Source organism: Haliotis cracherodii, unplaced genomic scaffold (genome assembly GCF_022045235.1).
Source record: "Haliotis cracherodii isolate W230 unplaced genomic scaffold, xgHalCrac1.p SCAF_17, whole genome shotgun sequence".
Classification (NCBI taxonomy): domain Eukaryota; kingdom Metazoa; phylum Mollusca; class Gastropoda; order Lepetellida; family Haliotidae; genus Haliotis; species Haliotis cracherodii.
The window spans coordinates 27212368-27231836 of NW_027266272.1; the positions used below are offsets into that span (position 1 = coordinate 27212368).

The window sequence follows — 19469 nt, forward strand, 5'->3', positions numbered from 1 at the left end:
CATACAAACTCCTGTTGCCGCCATGACCATAACACCAGATGCACAGTACAGCAGTGTGCATGTGAAAGGAAATAACTGTGTGACGTATTGGATTGCGTCGTATTAGGATCATAAATATTTTTAAAAATTGAAATAAAAACAGAACGTGCGGCAGACTTTATGATGATGCAGACGGTGCCTGAGTACCAAGACTATTATTTTTTTTAGCCTAAGGGAAAACACTGTCCAAAAATGTGTAGAAAACATTGGGTATCTTCATAATTCACCATTGCTTACTTTCAGTCCAAAGAGCCCCAGCTAGAGTGCCAGCGCCATACAAGAGGGACTTTCAAGCTAAACTCAGGAATTTCTATAGAAAACTGGAATCAAAAGGTTTCGGGCAGGGGCCGGGGAAGTTAAAGTAAGTGCTGGTTTCATTGATTTGAGCAGTGTTCGAGAAGATGCCTGTCTGTTGGCCTGATACTAAGCTGTTCATCTCAAAGGATGTTGATGATATTTTTTTAACTTACGTGTGCTGCAGGTTTTTTCCTACTTCAAGTTTTTAGCAATTTGCTAAAATATTACCACTATTTTTGAATTGAATAAAAAAAGGATTTAAAAAATAAATAAAATTTCGGAAAAAATCACAAGATGTTTTTTCATTTATTTGCTTGAAGGAGCTCTTAGCTTAAAAAGACATATTCTTCAAGTAGCATGGCCCAATAATCATCTTGTTCATATCTTCCATATTTTACAGGGATAGACATGGCTACTAGACCCTAGTAGATCTGGGTTAGAATAGGTCTTCAGCAACCGATGCTTGTCGTAACTGGCGACTATGCTTGTCGTAAGAAGCTACTTACGCGATCGGGTGGTCTGGCTCGCTGACTGGGTTCATGCATGTCATCATATCCCAATTGCAAGGATCGATGCTCATCATGGCAATTACTGGATTATCTGGTCCAGACTCGATTATTTGTAGACCGCAGTCTTAGAGCTGGAATACAAACAAACAAACAAACAAACACACCAACAAAACATGGCCACCAGTCCGTTCGTTCAAGACTAGTGAAAATTTAGAGTGACTGGCTGTTTACTGAAAAATATAAATGAACGACACTAGTCTGAAATGAGCTGTAGACAAGTTGATATGACAAATGGTGTCCACCCTTGATCTTGTATACATTTAACAATATGGAAGGTCACTGTGTTTTCAGGTTGACGGTTCGGCGAGACCATGTGTTAGAAGATGCTTTCAATAAAATCATGTCTACACCAAAGAAGGAACTACAAAAAAGTAAACTGTACATCACCTTTGCAGGGGAAGAGGGGTAAGTGGAATGTTTATCATGGTAGGCATCCTACCATCTTCCCGAGGCAAGAGATTTAACTGAAAAGTCCAGTTTCCACCCTTGCCGAACTAGGCGGGAATTCCTGGGCTCGATCGTAGCGCCACCACTGGTTATTGCGAGTTATGTCCCTTCTTAGCCTCTCCTATGGACCAGTCAGTCTCCATCACTTGCATTTGTTTCAAACAAATTGGCTGCGCCCAGTCAATACGATCTGATCGATAATTAAGATCTAAATTGTGATAAAATGTGTCTTACATCGCGAAGTGCACCAAATCACGTGAGCACCTTGATTAAAAACATGAAAAGGTTTTGAAAATGTCTGATGACACTGAGTTGGCGTTGCACATGCTTTGCAAATCCTGCAATCGACCAAAATCTGCACGACAGTCTCCGAACCGGATTTCGATTTCGTTGCGCGATTTTGATTGGACTATGCATATACTCGTCAGTCCAGCCAAAAAACCCATAATACCAGCCTAGTTCGGCTTGAACTTTTATAGTCAGTTTACTCTCTTGCCTCGGGAAGATGGCATCCTCCATTAGCAACTGTATCATCTCCATTCTGTTAGGATGAATACCCTAAACCCCTTTGCCACCATAGCCTCGTTTTGAGTTTGTTTTGAGTGATATGATGCTAGAAATAAGGCAGATTGGCTTGGGACTGGTACTTGGGTCAGGTGGGTCTTGAGTAGGACCAGTGTTTGAAATAATTTTGTAACCCAACAAGACAGTCGGGCAGGTCACCCATAAATGTTGCCTGCCTTCTTCAAAGTTACCTTTGCCGTAAAAAGTGACTATGCTTGTCATAAGGGGCGACTAACGGGATCAGGCGGTCCGGCTCGCTGACCTGGTTGATACACGCCGTCAATCCCAATTGCATGGATTGATGCTCATGATATTAATCACTGGATTGTCATGTCCAGACTCGATTATTTACAGACCGCCGTCATATAGCTGGAATATTGCTGAGTGTGGCGTTAAACAGCAAACCAACCAACCCAACTGTGTGGATCGAAAACCATGATGTCATTCACTGGATTGTCTTGTCCACATTCATTTATTAGGAATATTGTGGTGTGGTGTGAAACAACAGACCAACAAATGTAAAACTTACCATGTGTTGTGTTTTCCTTCCACAGTTTAGACTATGGTGGTCCCTCTAGAGAGTTCTTCTTCCTCCTGTCCCGGGAGCTGTTCAACCCATACTATGGTCTGTTCGAGTACTCGGCCAACGACACCTACACTGTACAGATCAGTCCTATGTCAGCCTTTGTGGAGAACGCTCACGAGTGGTAAGAATAATCACTTGAGGACCATCCATTGGATGTTTTATGTTTGTTCTAGAAAATGCTGGAAAATATTAATTTCCTCAGTTCTCACAAAACATAAAAATGCAATATTTTCATGTTTTGACGTATGTATCTTTATGTATCATGATGTATATAAATTTACATGTGCCTCATAAATGTATGTATGGGCCGGGGGTAAGCACAAAGTCGTAGTTTTGTATGAAGAGTTGCATCCCTTAGTGAAAGAAGGATGTGCTGACAGTTTATGGCTGTTCAAATCTCAGATTTGGGGAATCTTGGATTTGACTTGCCACAGTTATGACCCCTGGTAAGTCAGCACCTTCACTAAGGTTGTAGATATCTCAAGAACGAATATTTCCGCTTACTTTAAGGTGACACCCCATGATATGATTAAAATACTGTTAAGAGCAGACTTGGTGTGGAATTCTCATGAGGTTACCAGGGCTTGTGAAAAGAGCATGTGTGCCTTGACTGTGTGTCATCATGCACCTATTGTGTGGATCGCTGCTCATGCTATCAACCGCTGGTTTTCCTGGTCCAGACTATTGTGTCCAGGCTGCAAGCTGGAATATTGCTGTTTACAGCATAAAGCAACATTTACTTATTTACTCACTGATGAATTAAGATAGTAATGGTGTATTTTTACAATCTGTCTTTACTCACTCATAGAGAACTCTGTGGGGACCTAGGTTAGAGCGGATCCCTCTCATTCTATTGCTTGTTGTAAGAAGTAGTTAATTTGAATTGTGTGATCAGGCTCTTTGTCTGTGATGAATGCTTGTCATCATACCCTGATGACGACGTTGGACATTATTGGCTCATTATTTCAACCACGACTTTGTCTGGGCCAGACTTTAGTTTTTTTTATAGGGTCCTGTAAGGCCTTAATTAATTAATTAATTGCTAGATTATCGTCCCTGCCCGACTCAGGACTAAACACCCTGACAAATTAATTTTATTTGCCTGAGTGAAATGTTTAGAGCACTGTGATGATATCAGCTGCCAGACAGCCATTTCATGTTTACGACATGCCGTAAACTTGTCTACCACCGACCCCGCATGATATTGCTGGAATATTGCTAAAAGCGGCATAAAACCATACTCACTCACTCACTCACTCTACCACCGACTCTTGGTGCGTGCCTGCCTTCTGTTTGCTGTCAGCTGTCAAGATGGCTCTTCATGTTTTGAAAATACGAGAGTGAGCAAACCATTAAAAACTGGTATGCCTGTCCTTTGTCAGAGTCTATGACTCTTATGGAAGTCTTCAACTGTTGTGGGGAACTTGACAAGTTAATGACACTTGAGGATAAGTTCATAAACACACGAGTACAAGTTGGGGCAGGGAATGTGAAAATAGGTTTGACACAGATACATCCGACTGCTACTGTTAAAAGCAATGTTTAGTTATTATCTTTGTTATTTCTGTCATCTATTGTTCATACCAAGGTGACCAGTCTTCAACTTGACAACTTTAATGGAAAATAATAAATCTTAAACCTCCCTCCCCACCTTAAAAAATAAAAGCAGATGATAATCTAGCTATTAATTTTTAATGCCCTAATGATAGCTGAAATATTGCTGACTGTAGTAATGAACATTGATGTTGAGCTATGTTGTAATGAAGGCTGATGTTGAGCTATGTTGTAATGAAGGCTGATGTTAAGCTATGATGTAATGAAGGCTGATGTTGAGCTATGTTGTAATGAACGCTGATGTTGAGCTATGTTGTAATGAACACCGATGTTGAGCTATGTCATAATGTGATCGTGGTGTGTTTCAGGTTTCGGTTTGCTGGCCGTGTCCTTGGATTGGCCCTCGTCCATCAGTACCTGCTGGATGCCTTCTTCACCAGACCCTTCTATAAAGCTTTACTCAGAGTGTGAGTCACCCACCTTGCAGCGTTCCGCACACAAACACAAGGCAGAATACGCATGTGTTGCCCATTGTGGATATAGATGAAATTATTCTAAGTAACTTTCAAATTAGCATTTTTACTTGAAGCTGATTGGTTTGTTCGTTTCAATTGTTTCACTGTTTGTGAAGAGTCTTGTAGCAATAAAGACCTATAAAAATAACCTATTCAAGATTAGCCCATGTGAATTAATGTTGTCCTTGGCAATCTTTGGAACTTACAACATTAACTGATTTGTGACGTTATCTGTAATTGCTTGTAGTTTATGCCTGCATCCATCCCTGCCTTTCTCTATTCTCGCGTAGGGGGCATTGGTGGCCCAGTCATCTAAGGCGCCGCAATTCGCTGTGCAGAGTTGCATCTCTTGGGCACGCCAGAAACCTTTGATTGTTGGTTCGAATCCCGGTTTGCCCCGATTATGTTTCTAGTTCGTGGGTTTCACCGAAGTGGTAAACATCTGAGACCTGCATCCCTTCAGGCTTCCTCCCACATTAAGCTGACACACTGGCATACTAAAGTTGGAATACCGTTGGAAGCGGCGTTAAATCCAACTCACTCACTCACTCACTATTCCCATGTAATAACAAGTGTAATATGTGTAATAACGTGTAATATGAGTAATAACATGCAGGTTTGTGATGCTCAATGGTGATTGTTCAGTTGAAGCAACACAACTTTATTGTTGAGAACAATATATGATGTCATCCATTGTTCATGACATCACAATGATTACATTACATCATTTGGACATTAGGCTGCCTTCAGTTCTCTGTTGACGTTTCATACACTTTTCTTCAGTTTCTTTCTCAAAATGACAATTTGTAATGATCTACTCTGAATTAAGAGACACAGACAGGGTGAATATGCACTCATCTTCCCGAGGCAAGGGAGTTATCTGACTAAACAAGCCCAGTTTCCACCCTTGCCAAAATTGGCTAAAATAATGGAGTTCTATTTTGGCTTGACTAGCAAGTGTATGCATAGTCCAATCAAAATCGTGTAACGAAATCGACATCCAGTTCATCAACTGTTGTGCAGATTTCGGTCGATTGCCGGATTTGAAAGGCATGTGTACCACCAACTCAGCATCAACAGATATTTTCCAAATCCTTTCATGTTTCCAATCAAGGTGCTCACATGATTTGATGCACTTCGCAAAGTAAGACCCGATTTATTACAATGTAGACCTTGAATATTGGTCTGATAGTTTGACTGGGCGCCGTTTTAAAGCAAATGCATGTGATGTGAGAGGAGGAATCTGATTGGTCAATAGGAGGGTCATGGAAGGGTCATAACCCATAATACTAAAATGTAGTAGCCATTGGTGGCACTACGATTGAGTCCAGAAATTCCAGCCTAGTTCGGCAAGGATGAAAACTGGACATTTACAGTCAGTGAACTCCCTTGCCCCGGGAATATGATATGCACTGTGAAGATGGGGAGTAAGAGAGTTTTGTGGTTTGCTTCACAATATCATAAATAGGAACGGGATGACAATGATTTTGAGTATTTATGTTAAGGCAGCCTGTGGCAGTTATCCATGAATGTTTTGTTATTCCATGGATTCGTGGAGTCCTAAGTTTGTACTGATGTGTGTGTATCTGTCGACTGCAGGCCTTGGTCCTTGGAGGATGTGGAGACGATAGATGCTGAGTTCTACCAGAGTCTGTTGTGGATTAAAGATAATGATATTACCGATGTTGACCTTGACATCACCTTCTCAGTCAGTGAGGAAGTCTTCGGACAGGTGAGATGAATAATGAGTTTTCCGAAAACAGTGGAATGGTTGTTCATGCCGGTATGCAGGGGTTTAAAATTGCATTACTCGACGTCCATGTACAGTATTGTGCACATGCCAAGCAAGTCCTTTCATGACTAGTACTTTGTCCTGGTCCAAGGGATCTGTCATGCTTGATTACCCAGTGTATCATATCTCCATTCTATTGTGATATATGTCCTGGGCCCATTCACCTGTTCTTGTGACAAAGTGTTAAAATTAGCCGTCCAATCAAATTACACCGTTCTTTCACGATTGAAACAAGCAGCGATATCACCAATACTAGAAATGCTTTGTTGTGTGTCATCTTGTAGTGTAAGGACATCCATCCCCTGTCTTGATACCCAAGAAAATATAATTATCCAGCTAAAGTTCATTTATAACAGTCTCCTGATTCAATTAGATATATGTCAAGGGCTTGCCCGAAGAGGCATTGAATGTTGACTATAGGCATTTTTTTAACTGTTGACTTGAGAGTATTTCTGTACTGGGTTAGTGAAAAGAGAGTTGAAGATGGTGGTGCCACTTCTGAAATGAAAACATGGTGGAGAATGGGTCCAGAGTATGTGTCATTGAAATGAGATATGATACACTGAATCGCGCGAGGATAGGGATCTCTGCTTTCATTAAATTAGACGTGAATCTAGTTTCAAAGAAAATGGAATACACATCCTTATATTTTGTTGCAATCCTGTTGGGATTCCATGTTAGATTAGGCCCCTGACCCATAACCTAATCCTCTCATAAATCAAGGACTGGTCGGCTTGGAATCAGTATGCTGTGTCTGAGTGGGGTATTCATGTTAAACTGCGGCATGGTATCTCAGTGGACTAGCACTATATAGTCGGCATGCCCAGACTGGTACAAGCAGACACACACACACTCACTTACACTCATGTTTTGGATATTTTACACTTGCCCTGTTTGAAGTAAATTATTTCAGATTATCTTAACCCCTGATATTTTCATTGTCGGTAGTTTGGAACATGATGACATAAAAGGCCGAGGTTCAGTACAGAGTTCTCTCCCTTGGAGATTGACGCTCAGTACAATGGTCAAACTTTCGTAGCGATTCATTTCTGATTCCAAACTCCAACTTGATCAATAGTGTAAAGTCTGCTTTGTATGATACAGGACAGATGTCAAGGGAAAGTCTTTTTGTGCAATTTGTATTCAAGCAATGTCAAATTTAAAAAAAGGTAAAAAACACCAGGGCTCAGAATTTTCCTTTTCGTTGTTTACAAATAAATTTTCCTTTTTTGCCATCTACAAATAGTAGATCCTGCTCTTAACCTGCTCGTTTTGCCAGAGAATATGTATTTGGTACAGAAGTTTCTGAACCATTGTGTGTCGTCTGCCTCCCTCTCCAGGTGACAGAGCGAGAGTTGCGGCCAAATGGGAAGAACCTGCCAGTGACAGAGCGAAACAAGAAGGAATACATCGAGAAGATGGTCAAGTGGAGGCTGGAGCGCGGAGTCACAGAACAGACAGACAGTCTCATCAGGGGCTTCCACGAGGTCAGTAACACCAGCTGACTATTGGTCACTCCTGTACCCAAGGAAGACTTGGCTGTCACTTTTGTCCAATAAGGGTTCAAGGGCAGAACAGGTCTTTTGTAATAGATGCTTGTCCTAAGAGGGTCAGGTGGGTATAATAATACATCATGAACTCCCACGACATCAGTAACACCAGGTTCAGTGCACAAGGAAAACATGGTGCAACAATACTCTAGGCTGGGTCAGTTCTAGCCAAGGTTCCTGGGCAGGATAGACCCACAGTACTCTTTTCTTGTTGTTCAAGGATCAGGTGGTCTTATTGAGTGGCCTGGCTGGTTTGTCCTGATGGTGTGGATCATTGCTCTTGCTGTCAACTGTTTGTCTTCTTGGTTCAGTAATTTGTAAACCTGTGGTGATTCTTGGTTAGAACAGGTCACCAGCATCTTCCCTAGGCAAGGGAGTTAACTGACTTTAAAAGTCCAGTTTCCACCCTTGCCGAACTAGGCTGGAATTACTGGGCTCAACCCTTCCGAGCCTCTCCTATGGACCAATCAGATTCCACCTCTCGTATCACTTGCGTTTGCTTCACACAAAATGGTGGCGCTCAGTCAGGACGATCTGATCGATAATCAAGATCTATATTGTGGTAAAACGGGTCTTACATCGTGAAATGCATCAAATCACGTGAGCACCTTGATTAAAAACATGAAAAGATTTGGAAAATATCTGCTGACAACGAGTTGGCAGTGCACATGTTTTGCAAATGCTGCAATCGATCGAAATCTGCACGACAGTTTACGAACCAGATTTTGATTTCGGTGCTCGATTTTGATTGGACTATGCATAGACTTGTTAGTCCAGCCAAAATGTAACTCCATAATACCAGCCTAGTTCGGCAAGGGTGGAAACTGGACTTTTATAGTCAGTTAACTTTCTTGCCTCGGGAAGATGGGTCACCAGCAGCCAATACGTGTTGTGAGGGATGACTGTATAGATCAAATTGTCAGGCTGAGTGACTTGGTTGATAGCATGTCATTGCACCCCGACAGCACGGCACGGTCATAATGTCATCCCTGTGAAGATTCCAGGGTAGAATAGGTCCTCAGCAACCCATACTTGCCGTAAATGACCACCGTGCTTGTCATAAGAGGCGACTAACAGGAACGGGTGGTCAGGCTCCACTGACTTGGTTGATGCATGTCATCGTATCCCAATCGGCTAGATCAATGCTCAAGATGTTAATCACTGGATTGTCTGGTCCAGACTTGATTATTTACAGACCTCTATATAAATTCATATAGCTGGAATATTGCTGAGTGGCGTTAAATAATAAACAAACAAAATGGTCATGATATTTGAATAGACCATGGTTTATCTGATCCAGACTCGGTCATTTACAGTCTTCTGTCATATAGCATGAGTATTGCTGAGTGTGAAGCAATTATTTGTAGCCTGTTGTGAAAGGGATAGACACAGCCACTAGTCCAAACGTCCTTAGGGTGCAGTTGGGTAGCCTTGTGTTTAAAAGCGTTCGCTTGTCATGCCGAAGACCCAGGTTCAATTCCCAACATGGGTACAATGTGTGAAGCCCATTTCTTGTGTCCCTCGCCATGATATTGCTGGAATATTGCTAAAAGCGGCGTAAAACCATACTCACTCACTCATCATAAGTCCTTAGACAAACGAACTCTCCTAGAATCTAGTTATGTTATGTACACAGTCTAAATTGAGCTGTTGACAGCTTTGATTTGTCCCTTTTGTATCTCAGTGGCATGGTTGGCCAAGCCTTCTGAATGAAGCTGACGCACCATGATATAACTGGAATGCATTGGAGTGCTCACTCACTCACTCACTCACTCACTCACTCACTCACTCACTCACTCACTCACTCACTTGTGTCCACATGGTCAACTCTTGTTTATTATGGCTGGAATATAGCCAACTGAGGTGAAAACAGCACCACTTCATGCTCAATGTGATAAACGGTAATGAAGCATATTGTACTTGAAGTGGGGTTTTTCATGTGAAGCTTTTGGCCTTACAGGTGATTGAGTCTCGGCTTGTGTCTCTGTTTGATGCGAGGGAACTGGAGCTTGTGATTGCGGGGACGGTGGAGATTGACATCTCGGACTGGAGAAGGAACACTGAGTATAGATCTGGTGAGGAAACATGTCTTTTCTTGTCCTACACAATCTCATCAATGTCAGATCTGGACCCATATGATGCCTCTCTGCATGAAGATCTGACAACCCCTCCATAGAGATTGCATTAGTGAACTTTCAGACAATCAAGGCTTTTACATTTTTGGTAGGAGCATGCATAGCATGTAGACCAGCAAAACTTATTTTAATATCAGGAAAATGAACTTAAAAGGACAGTTCCAAATGTAAATAATAGACAGTGGAGATTGACATCTCAGACTGGAGGAGGAACACAGTAGTGTAGATCTGGTGAGGAAACATCTTTTCTTGTCCCACACAAGCTCATAAAAGTGAGACCTATATTCGATACAATGCCTCTCTGTGTGAAGATCTAATAACACCTTCCTGTATAGTGAATATGGATAAAATAAGCAACTAAGCTAACAGTATGTACTTGTCCAGTATTTTCTGGACACAACATGCTTGAGATTGTGTGTTGCATTTGTGTCCTTCTCTGTTGAACCTGGGTTTGGACTGGAGGTAGTAGTTGCATATCAAAATCTGTAATCTACTCCACAAATTACACGCCTTGAATATCAATAATACAGACATCTAAAAGAACTACCAGGGATTTATCTAGATGTGCCCATTGGCAGATATTCATACCCACACTTACCCAAGTATGCAGCAAATGTCAGTAAACAAATTCCAAATTGGAATGAGAAACCTTCCCAGTTCATGTTACTATGGTTATAACTAATGTTATGGCCTTGTACTTCACTGATAACGCCGACAATAAACATGATAAAGTGAATGGGGGGTTTAATGCACGAGCGCACGAACCTAGTTTGATATGCTAGATAATCCCTGGTACTACTGATAGATGAACAGCAAGTGTTGTGAAATTTAGATGAAGACTGAGAATTATATTTGGATCTTGTCTTAATACCAGTGTGCAGATATTTCATTTTTATATATTAAGTCCAAGACTAATAACATTCAGGAAGGACTAGTGATATTTCCTTGTGGACTACCACTTTCACCATGAGGTATATGAGTGCAGTGTTAAACAACAAACACAACTCAGAGCGAGGTAGATGATGGCATCTTGTTGAATGTTTCAGGCTACCACGACCAGCACACTGTCATACAGTGGTTCTGGATGGCTATAGAGAAGTTCAATAACGAGAGGCGGCTACGCTTGTTACAGGTAATGTAGGACATAGTTTTACTTAAGGGCTTGTATTACCTCCCACCAAGAAGTGGAATGGGCTATATAGGGCTGGGCTCCTGCCATACCTCTGTCTGTCCAACATCAGTGGGGACAAGTCTTTTTGAAGGCTGCTATTGATACAAGGATTAAGGTAAAAACCCAGTGGGAGTACGGGTGGCGCTGTTATTCACTCATCTTCCCGAGGCAAGTGAGTTAACTGACTTTAAAAGTCCAGTTTCCACCCTTCCTGAAATAGGCTGGAATTCCTGGGCTCGTTCGTAGCACCACCAGTGGCTATTACAAGTTATGTCCCTTCTATGCATCTCCTATGGACCAATCAGATTCTACCTCTCGTATCACTTGCATTTGCTTCAAAGAAAACAGTGGTGTCCAATCAGGACGATCTAATCGATAATCAAGGACTATATTGTGGTAAAACAGGTCTTACATCGCGAAATGCATCAAATCACTTGAGCACCTTGATTAAAAACATGAAAAGTTTTGGAAAATATCTGTTGACAACGAGTTGGCGGTGCACATGCTTTGCATATCCTGAAGTCGACCGAAATCTGCACAACAGTGTACGAACCGGATTTCGATTTCATTGCTCGATTTTGATTGGACTATGCATAGACTCGTTAGTCCAGCCAAAATGTAACTCCATAATACCAGCCTAGTTCGGCAAGGGTGGAAACTGGACTTTTATCGTCGGTTAACTCTCTTGCCTCGGGAAGATGCTATTCACTGTGCAGACACTTGAGCAACACCAGAAACCTTTGATCGTTGGTTCAGATCCCGATTCACCCCAATTATGTTTCTTAGTTTCTCAGCACCATACACATGTTTGTGGATTTCACTAAACTTGTAAACACCTGAGGTTTGCTTCACTTCGATCCTTCCTTCCATCTGACACGCCATGATAACTGGAATACTGTTAGAAGTGGTATTATACCTTACTCACTCATTCACTGCTTCGTGTTGGGACACGTCTGGCGCAGACTTCTAAGGCACCGGAATTCGCTGAGCAGAGTTGCGTCCTTTACCTGTGCTAGAAGGTTATGGTTGCTTGTTTGAATCCTAGATCCGCCCGGATTTCTCGGCACCAAATCCGTGCTGGTCGGTCTCAGATGTCAAAGGCCTGTATCACTTTGAGCTTTCTTCCCACATCAAGCAGACACCCCATGATCTAAGTGAAATACTGTTCAAAGCAGTGTTAGACCCAACTCACTCACTCACTCACTCACTCATTTACTCGCTCACACACCGACTCACTCACTCACTCTGTTTCCAGTTCGTGACAGGAACGTCCAGTATACCCTATGAAGGTTTCTCAGCACTGCGAGGCAGTAATGGCCCAAGGAAGTTCTGTATTGAGAAGTGGGGCAAACAGACAAGTCTTCCAAGGTTTGTCATCAACAAAATGATGGTTTTTTTGCCTTTTAGAACAAGATCCATATTATTATTCCTGAGAAAGAAGGTTTGATGAAAGGGTAATCCTTGGGGAAAAGTCATTTTTAAGCTACTTGTTATTTTTTCCTCAAATAAACTTTTGAAAAACAGTTTAAACTCAATAATTATTTGTCCTTGAAGCCACACAGCACATGTTGCTGAATGTTTGAAATTGCCTCACTAAAAATAACAAGGAGAAATCACACATGAATTTAAACATGACATTTCTCCTCAGCAAGCTCTCACTTCTCAGAATTGGTCATAGATTCTCTTTTAAAAACAAGAGTTGAACTTGCTTTAGAAATACTGTTAATTGTTAAATGTTGCTACCTCTCAAGTTGTTAAGCCTAAGTTATTCAGCTTATCACAAACATTTTGTTTGGATTCAATATCCTTGCACATACAGGTTCACTTTAATCAAATTGGTTCAGTATCATCTAATTCTACAGGGGTCAAGCTTTTTTGTTGTGATGAATAAGGAAAACGATTTTTACATTCAATGTTGTGTTTGTTAACTAAATAACAGTGCTATATGATTAGAAAATATTTAGACGTTGAAGTTGCCTTTGATATTATATGTAGATGCACATTTACAATATGTTACACATATTGTCTGTTTAAATTCTTCAAAACTAGAAAACGGAAGAGTAGTTATGTTTCCAGCATTGTTAAGAGCAATGTACTCCTTTGTTCCAGAGCTCACACGTGTTTCAACAGACTTGATCTTCCACCATATTCCTCCTCCGAATCCCTGTTTGAGAAACTTGTCATGGCAGTCGAGGAAACCAGCACCTTCGGCATCGAGTGAACAGTGACCAAGGCGGTCACTTTGACACTGAAAGAAGAGAAGGGACACCATGTGTTCTAGTGGAGATCTGTTCAGGTCATGATTCACACTGTGTTGGAGTCTGTGTTACAGATCATGTGTTCTGGTAGAGATCTGTTCAGGGCATGATACAGGTTGTGTTTGGCTCTGTGTACAGGTCCTATGTTCTGGTAGAGATCTGTTCAGGGCATGATACAGGTTGTGTTTGGCTCTGTGTACAGGTCCTATGTTCTGGTAGAGATCTGTTCAGGGCATGATACAGGTTGTGTTCGGCTCTGTGTACAGGTCCTATGTTCTGGTAGAGATCTGTTTAGGGCATGATACAGGTTGTGTTCGGCTCTGTGTACAGGTCCTATGTTCTGGTAGAGATCTGTTCAGGGCATGCTAAAGGCTGTGTTAGGCTCTGCGTACAGGTCATGTGTTCTGGTAGAGATCTGTTCAGGGCATGCTACAGTTGTGTTTGGCCCTGTGTAGAGGTCCTAGGTTTTAATAGAGATTTGTTCAGGGCATGCTAAATGCTGTGTTGGGCTCTGGGTACAGGTCCCATGTTCTGGTAGAGATCTGTTCAGGGCGTGATACAGATTGAGCATCTGATGCAGGTACTGTTCAGGGATATAGGCCGTTCTGTTCTAGGTTCTGTGTGTGGAGACACGGCTATCATTGCCACCTAGTCTTCAAGCAGCTCACCAACTCACTCACACATCTAGTCAAACGGGGACTTCATGCTCAAAGCAACACAGCTCAAGGTCAAACAATGTGATTCCTCAAGCTGAAGGATGAAAGATGAAAAACCATTACAATATTTCTGCTCACTGAGAAAAGATAGGAGGGAGTCAAGTTTGACTTGGTTTTCCATAGACGTCACATGTAACTTGTGAGTGACAACTCAAATAGGTATATCCATATAGCCACAACCACAAAGTGGTTTATGGTCTCCTCAACACACCAATACCATTTGCAGGGTAGAAGTGAACAACATGGAGAAGAAGCAGGGCTTCAGACATTGCCGAGTCCAGGTCCAGTGCTCCAAGATACTATGGCAATAACAACCCACCCATGCAATATTGGCTTGAGCATCATGTATCCTAGCTGCGAAATCATGACTATGTACTGCTCCAGAACTACTATCCAGTACTGGTTGATAATTCTTGGATCTCCATCCTCCCTTCAGTATCACTCATATAGAGTCTGATACTGTGTCTGATAGGAAAAAACACTTCAAAGGCAATAAAAAAAGTAAGGATATTTGGAAAATAGTTTGAACCCTAGCTCCGAGACCATTTGAACCAGAAAACAGAGTTAACAAAACGTAGTGATGGTCGTCTCACTCGGTTATATTTTTTCTAATAAACAAAAAGGTTTTTATCAAAATATTTTGAAGAACGTCGATGTAGTGGTTTGGAGATTGGGTTATATCAATTGAGTTACGTTTCGTAAATGTGCATTTTTACGCACAAAATCAACATTGGAGAGCAACATTATACACAAGTAATAATTATTTCCATAAAATTGTATACCAAAATAAAATAGAGTGTTCGTATTAATCAAGTGTGTATTGTGCACACAAGAAAATATTTGATGAGAAACATGTGATACTGGATAGTAAAAAGGTGCAAGTATGTAGCTACGACTTCATAGCTATGCGTATGTCATTATAGAAGTAGCTTGCAGTAGTAGCACCATACCAAAGACTGTATGTAGATTTTAGTCCAGCCTCATCACCAAAGTTCCCTGTGTATTAAGAATGTCAGCTGGTGTGAGTTTGCAATCACAAACTTGTGTGTGGTCGTCCTGAGGACATAATGTAAGTCAGCCCGTCACCAATATGAAGTGGTTCAGCAAAGAATCATGAACTAAAAGTCAAAAGATGCATGTAATAAGGGGAGATAACTCCCATTGTGTGACATGTCACATATTGCTTATGATTGCTCGAAGTTGTGCTGCAGTGACGCCTCTACATTGTAAGCTCATTGTATGGTCAATGTGGTACATCATTGATGGAAGGTCACTCTACAATAGAAATTAAGGAAAATTTGAAAATGGACACCTTTTTATCGATTTGCAAAATACTACACCAGAGACCATATATGGTCTCTGACTACACTAACATATAGATATTTTGATGTTTTTTTACAGATAAATATTTTGCCTATATGTGGTTAAAACAAATTAATACTTTTATTATAACGTAACCTGAATGATTACATTAAGTGTGAATTTGGCATTGTAGTTAACAAGTGCCTCGTAATTAAATGCGCACAAACCATCTCCATTTTTCCTTTGGACAGTTAGATGAAAAGAATAAGATTTCAGAAATACCTATCTTAGAAAAAAAATATGATACTCTTATCACAGACTAGCGAACATGCCAAGGGTGATTGTGATAGATCAGTTGTCAGAATGTTTCATGATAAATGAATATGTCATAAAAGCATACCTACTATAGTGCTGTGTACCTTCTACACCATAGCTTTACACCATGGTGTTAATATAGTGCTTTAATTAGTCATATTGGGTTTGAAGTAGATACTGGTATGCAGATGCTCTAATACATTTATGTGAATGTGGATATTTTTTGAAGTACCATTTGAAATAGTGCTTGTTTTATCTGTGAAAGATTCCTTCAGAAGAGATTTGTATTTATGTTTCACTTTTTGTGTCGTTTCAGTATAAAGCCATTTTTTGTTAGTTGGTTTACCGATCTGCTTTGAAGAAAACTTGGGTCAGTGTTTTATATAGAAATAATATAAGACCTTTCAATTTTTACAAGAAAACTCAAAATAATAACGTCTGTGGGATGAATTATTCATTTTTATGGTCTCTATATTTCATTTGACATTGTTTTTTAAATGTGATGTGAATGTTGTCATGGAAACAAGTGACAAGCTAGGAATAGTCATCTCCCCGAGGCAAGAGAGTTAACTGACTTTAAAAGTCCAGTTTCCATCCTTGCCAAACTAGGCTGGAATTCCTGGGCTCGATCGTAGCGCCATCAGTGGCTATTACGAGTTATGTCCCTTCTAAGCCTCTTCTATGGACCAATCAGATTCCACCTCTCGTATCACTTGCATTTGCTACAAAGAAAACAGTTTTCCCCAGTCAGGACGATCTAACCTATAATCAAGATCTATTTTGTGATAAAACGGGTCTTACATCGCGAAGTGCATCAAATCATGTGAATACCTGGATTAAAAACATGAAAAGATTTGGAAAATATCTGTTGACACTGAGTTGGCAGAGCACATGCTTTGCAAATCCAGCAATCGACTGAAATCTGCGCGACAGTGTAGGAACCAGATTTTGATTTCGTTGCACGATTTTGATTGGACTATGCATAGACTCGTTAGTCCAACCGAAATGTAACTCCATAATACCAGCCTAGTTCGGCAAGGGTGGAAACTGGACTTTTATAGTCAGTAAACTCTCTTGCCTCGAGAAGATGGGCATAGTTTAATTGTTGAAGCTCCATCCCACACTTGAGTGAAAATTTACTGTCATTGAGCTTATATCAATTGTCTATTAATGCAGGGAAACAATTCATGATTTGTATTTTTTATAATAAAACTCAGGGTAATAAAAGAAAGCTTTAGTCTGGAATTCTTTTCCCACCACACACCTGATTTTTAGGGATGCAGATCTGTTAACAAAGTAACAAGAAATGTGTAGGTAAACACTGAAGGGAGGGGATGATTGTTGCTTGCTTGAACTGTGTAATATGTTAACAATATTGTATACAGAACGTCTTTAAGAGGCATATCCTTTGCATGGCCAAGGTGTATTGAAACATAATGATTTTTTGAGTTTCTAAACTCTTTTATGTTTTTGGTAGGGACGACCAATCCAAGATTAAACCATAATGAAACATTAGTTCTCAGAACGGTAGACTCTTTTCCCCCTCGGAGTACTGGACATTTATGACCACTTAGTCACGTTTCTGGGTTAATATCTTCATAAATTATATATGTAAATAAGGCAGAACTGTGTCTTTGTATGAGGGAAAGCTGTATCGTATAGATTGCAGCCTTACAGTGTGTTGTCCGAAATGTACCATGCTGGATGTGTATGATGGAGTGATAGGGACGTCATAACGAAAAATATGAACTGGTGAAAAATAGTGTGAAAATTTGTAATGTTTAATTCCGTATTGGTTGCCCTCTTGAGAAAAAAGACATACTACTGTTTTGGAAACCAAGTTTTCATTTGTGGTTAAATATGACAGAGACCATAGTCTCTAAATATGATCTGGTTATGCTCCAAAACATGCTGCGATTGTTAAGGATATTAGATCATGAAGATTGCTGTAAAATGTTATAGGAAGACGAAACAGATGAAAATTTGGACATTTGAAAATACTCCTTAGGTATCAAGAGTATATATATACCTGGCTCCAGATATGTTTTAACAATTTCTTTACTTATTTATTTAATCACTTCACATTTGGGAATTTCTTTGGGCATTCAGTATATTTATGGGTCCATTTGTAAGGTATTTTCAAACCATTGACCTTTTTCTAATAATAATTCTGTTTAAAATACTCTTTCATTAGACTTCTAATTAGCATCTGAATCTCACAACAGCAATATATGTCTAAATTACATTATGTGAGACGTAGAACTTGGGTGACTTTGCTGTGATAGAGTTCATGTATGTGAGGGGGGCACGGGGGGCACGGGGGGCACGGGGGGCCAAGTCATCTAAGGCGCCACGATTCGCTGTGCTGAGTTGCGTCCCTTGGGCAAGCTAGAAACCTATGATCGGGGTTGGAATCCCGGTTCGCCCCAATTATGTTTCTAGGTTTGTCAGCACCATACCCATGCTCATGGGTTTCACCGAAGTGGTAAACGTCTGAGACCTGCATCACTTCGGGCTTTCCTCCCACATTCAGCTGACACGCCGTTATATGACTGGAATACTGTTAGAAGCGGTGTTAAACCAAACTCACTCACTCACTCACTCACTCACTTACTCACTTACGCATGTGATGCCTGCATTTGATCAGTAAATAAGGATCGTGAAGAAATACTAGCAATAATGCTGAAATGGCCACAATAGATAATTATGCAAAGTGTTCCATGTGCATTTGTACGCAAGCAACTCAAACCTATTGGTGTAACGGTTTATGTTGCATATTTTACGCAAATACGCAGATTATCTGGAGCCCTGTATATAGCATCGCATGTTTGATGATACTTGGTATGTTGTATTAAGATTTTGAAAACAATTGCTACATAAGGAAGTCGACCTTGCAAACACACCATCAATATCGCTTTATGTTTAAGCAATCTTACAATGGTAACCAAGGTAACCAGAGCATGAAATATTATTTCAGTCTGTATAGGTTGTGAATTTTTCTTTATGACAAGTTCAATTGTTTACAATGAAGCTCAATATGGCCATGTTAGGAAGGATGTGGTGGATAAGCAAGATGAACTGGAGCTCTGAGAATTGGCTACTGCATCTCCTAAACCGTTACTGCTCACTCCCCTTGAATATGTCATACATATATTGTCAATAAATGTGTACATAATACTGTATATATATATCACAGGGGTGAATGTCATGTTCATGTCACAGTTCAGATGTAAATAATATGGTTACTTGTCTTGCGTGAAGAATGGACGACTAAGTGACGACGTTTAACAAATTTACAATGGATATTATGTGTTTGATCATCTTTACATTTAATATTTCTCAATTAGGTCTGGTAGTTGTTTGTAGCAACTACATACAGTGTACACGTTGTCGATGTTGTCAGCACCTGTTAATGACGTGATTACTTTGTTGAACGCAATGCTGAAAGATTTGCAAGTTTTTATCTTGTACACACAATTACGCTATAAACCATTTGTTCCACAAGACTCTTGTTCATGACAATCAACAAGATTCTTGTTCATTACAATGAATAGCATTGGGATCATGTTACCATGGTTACTAGTATGTTTACATTATTCTTTACTGTTGTTATTTAACGAATATTATTGAAATAGTTGTAGACAGTTTGTGAGTTCAAG

General features: G+C 40.4%; 1 protein-coding gene across 5 annotated transcripts in view; it reads left to right on the forward strand.

Annotated features, from left to right (window-relative positions):
- LOC139465029 (E3 ubiquitin-protein ligase HECW2-like) overlaps positions 1 to 18129 on the forward strand; it is a 76692-nt gene extending 58563 nt beyond the window's left edge. For all 5 annotated transcript variants that reach the window (XM_071246699.1, XM_071246702.1, XM_071246701.1 and 2 more), the window contains 10 exons: positions 283 to 400; positions 1197 to 1310; positions 2471 to 2623; positions 4425 to 4523; positions 6171 to 6303; positions 7704 to 7850; positions 9874 to 9988; positions 11095 to 11180; positions 12475 to 12587; positions 13329 to 18129. In XM_071246699.1, the coding sequence (XP_071102800.1) occupies positions 283 to 400; positions 1197 to 1310; positions 2471 to 2623; positions 4425 to 4523; positions 6171 to 6303; positions 7704 to 7850; positions 9874 to 9988; positions 11095 to 11180; positions 12475 to 12587; positions 13329 to 13440 (1190 nt within the window). In that variant the 3' untranslated portion in view covers positions 13441 to 18129. The remainder of the gene's footprint in view (positions 1 to 282; positions 401 to 1196; positions 1311 to 2470; positions 2624 to 4424; positions 4524 to 6170; positions 6304 to 7703; positions 7851 to 9873; positions 9989 to 11094; positions 11181 to 12474; positions 12588 to 13328) is intronic.
- The last annotated feature ends 1340 nt before the right edge of the window (positions 18130 to 19469 follow it).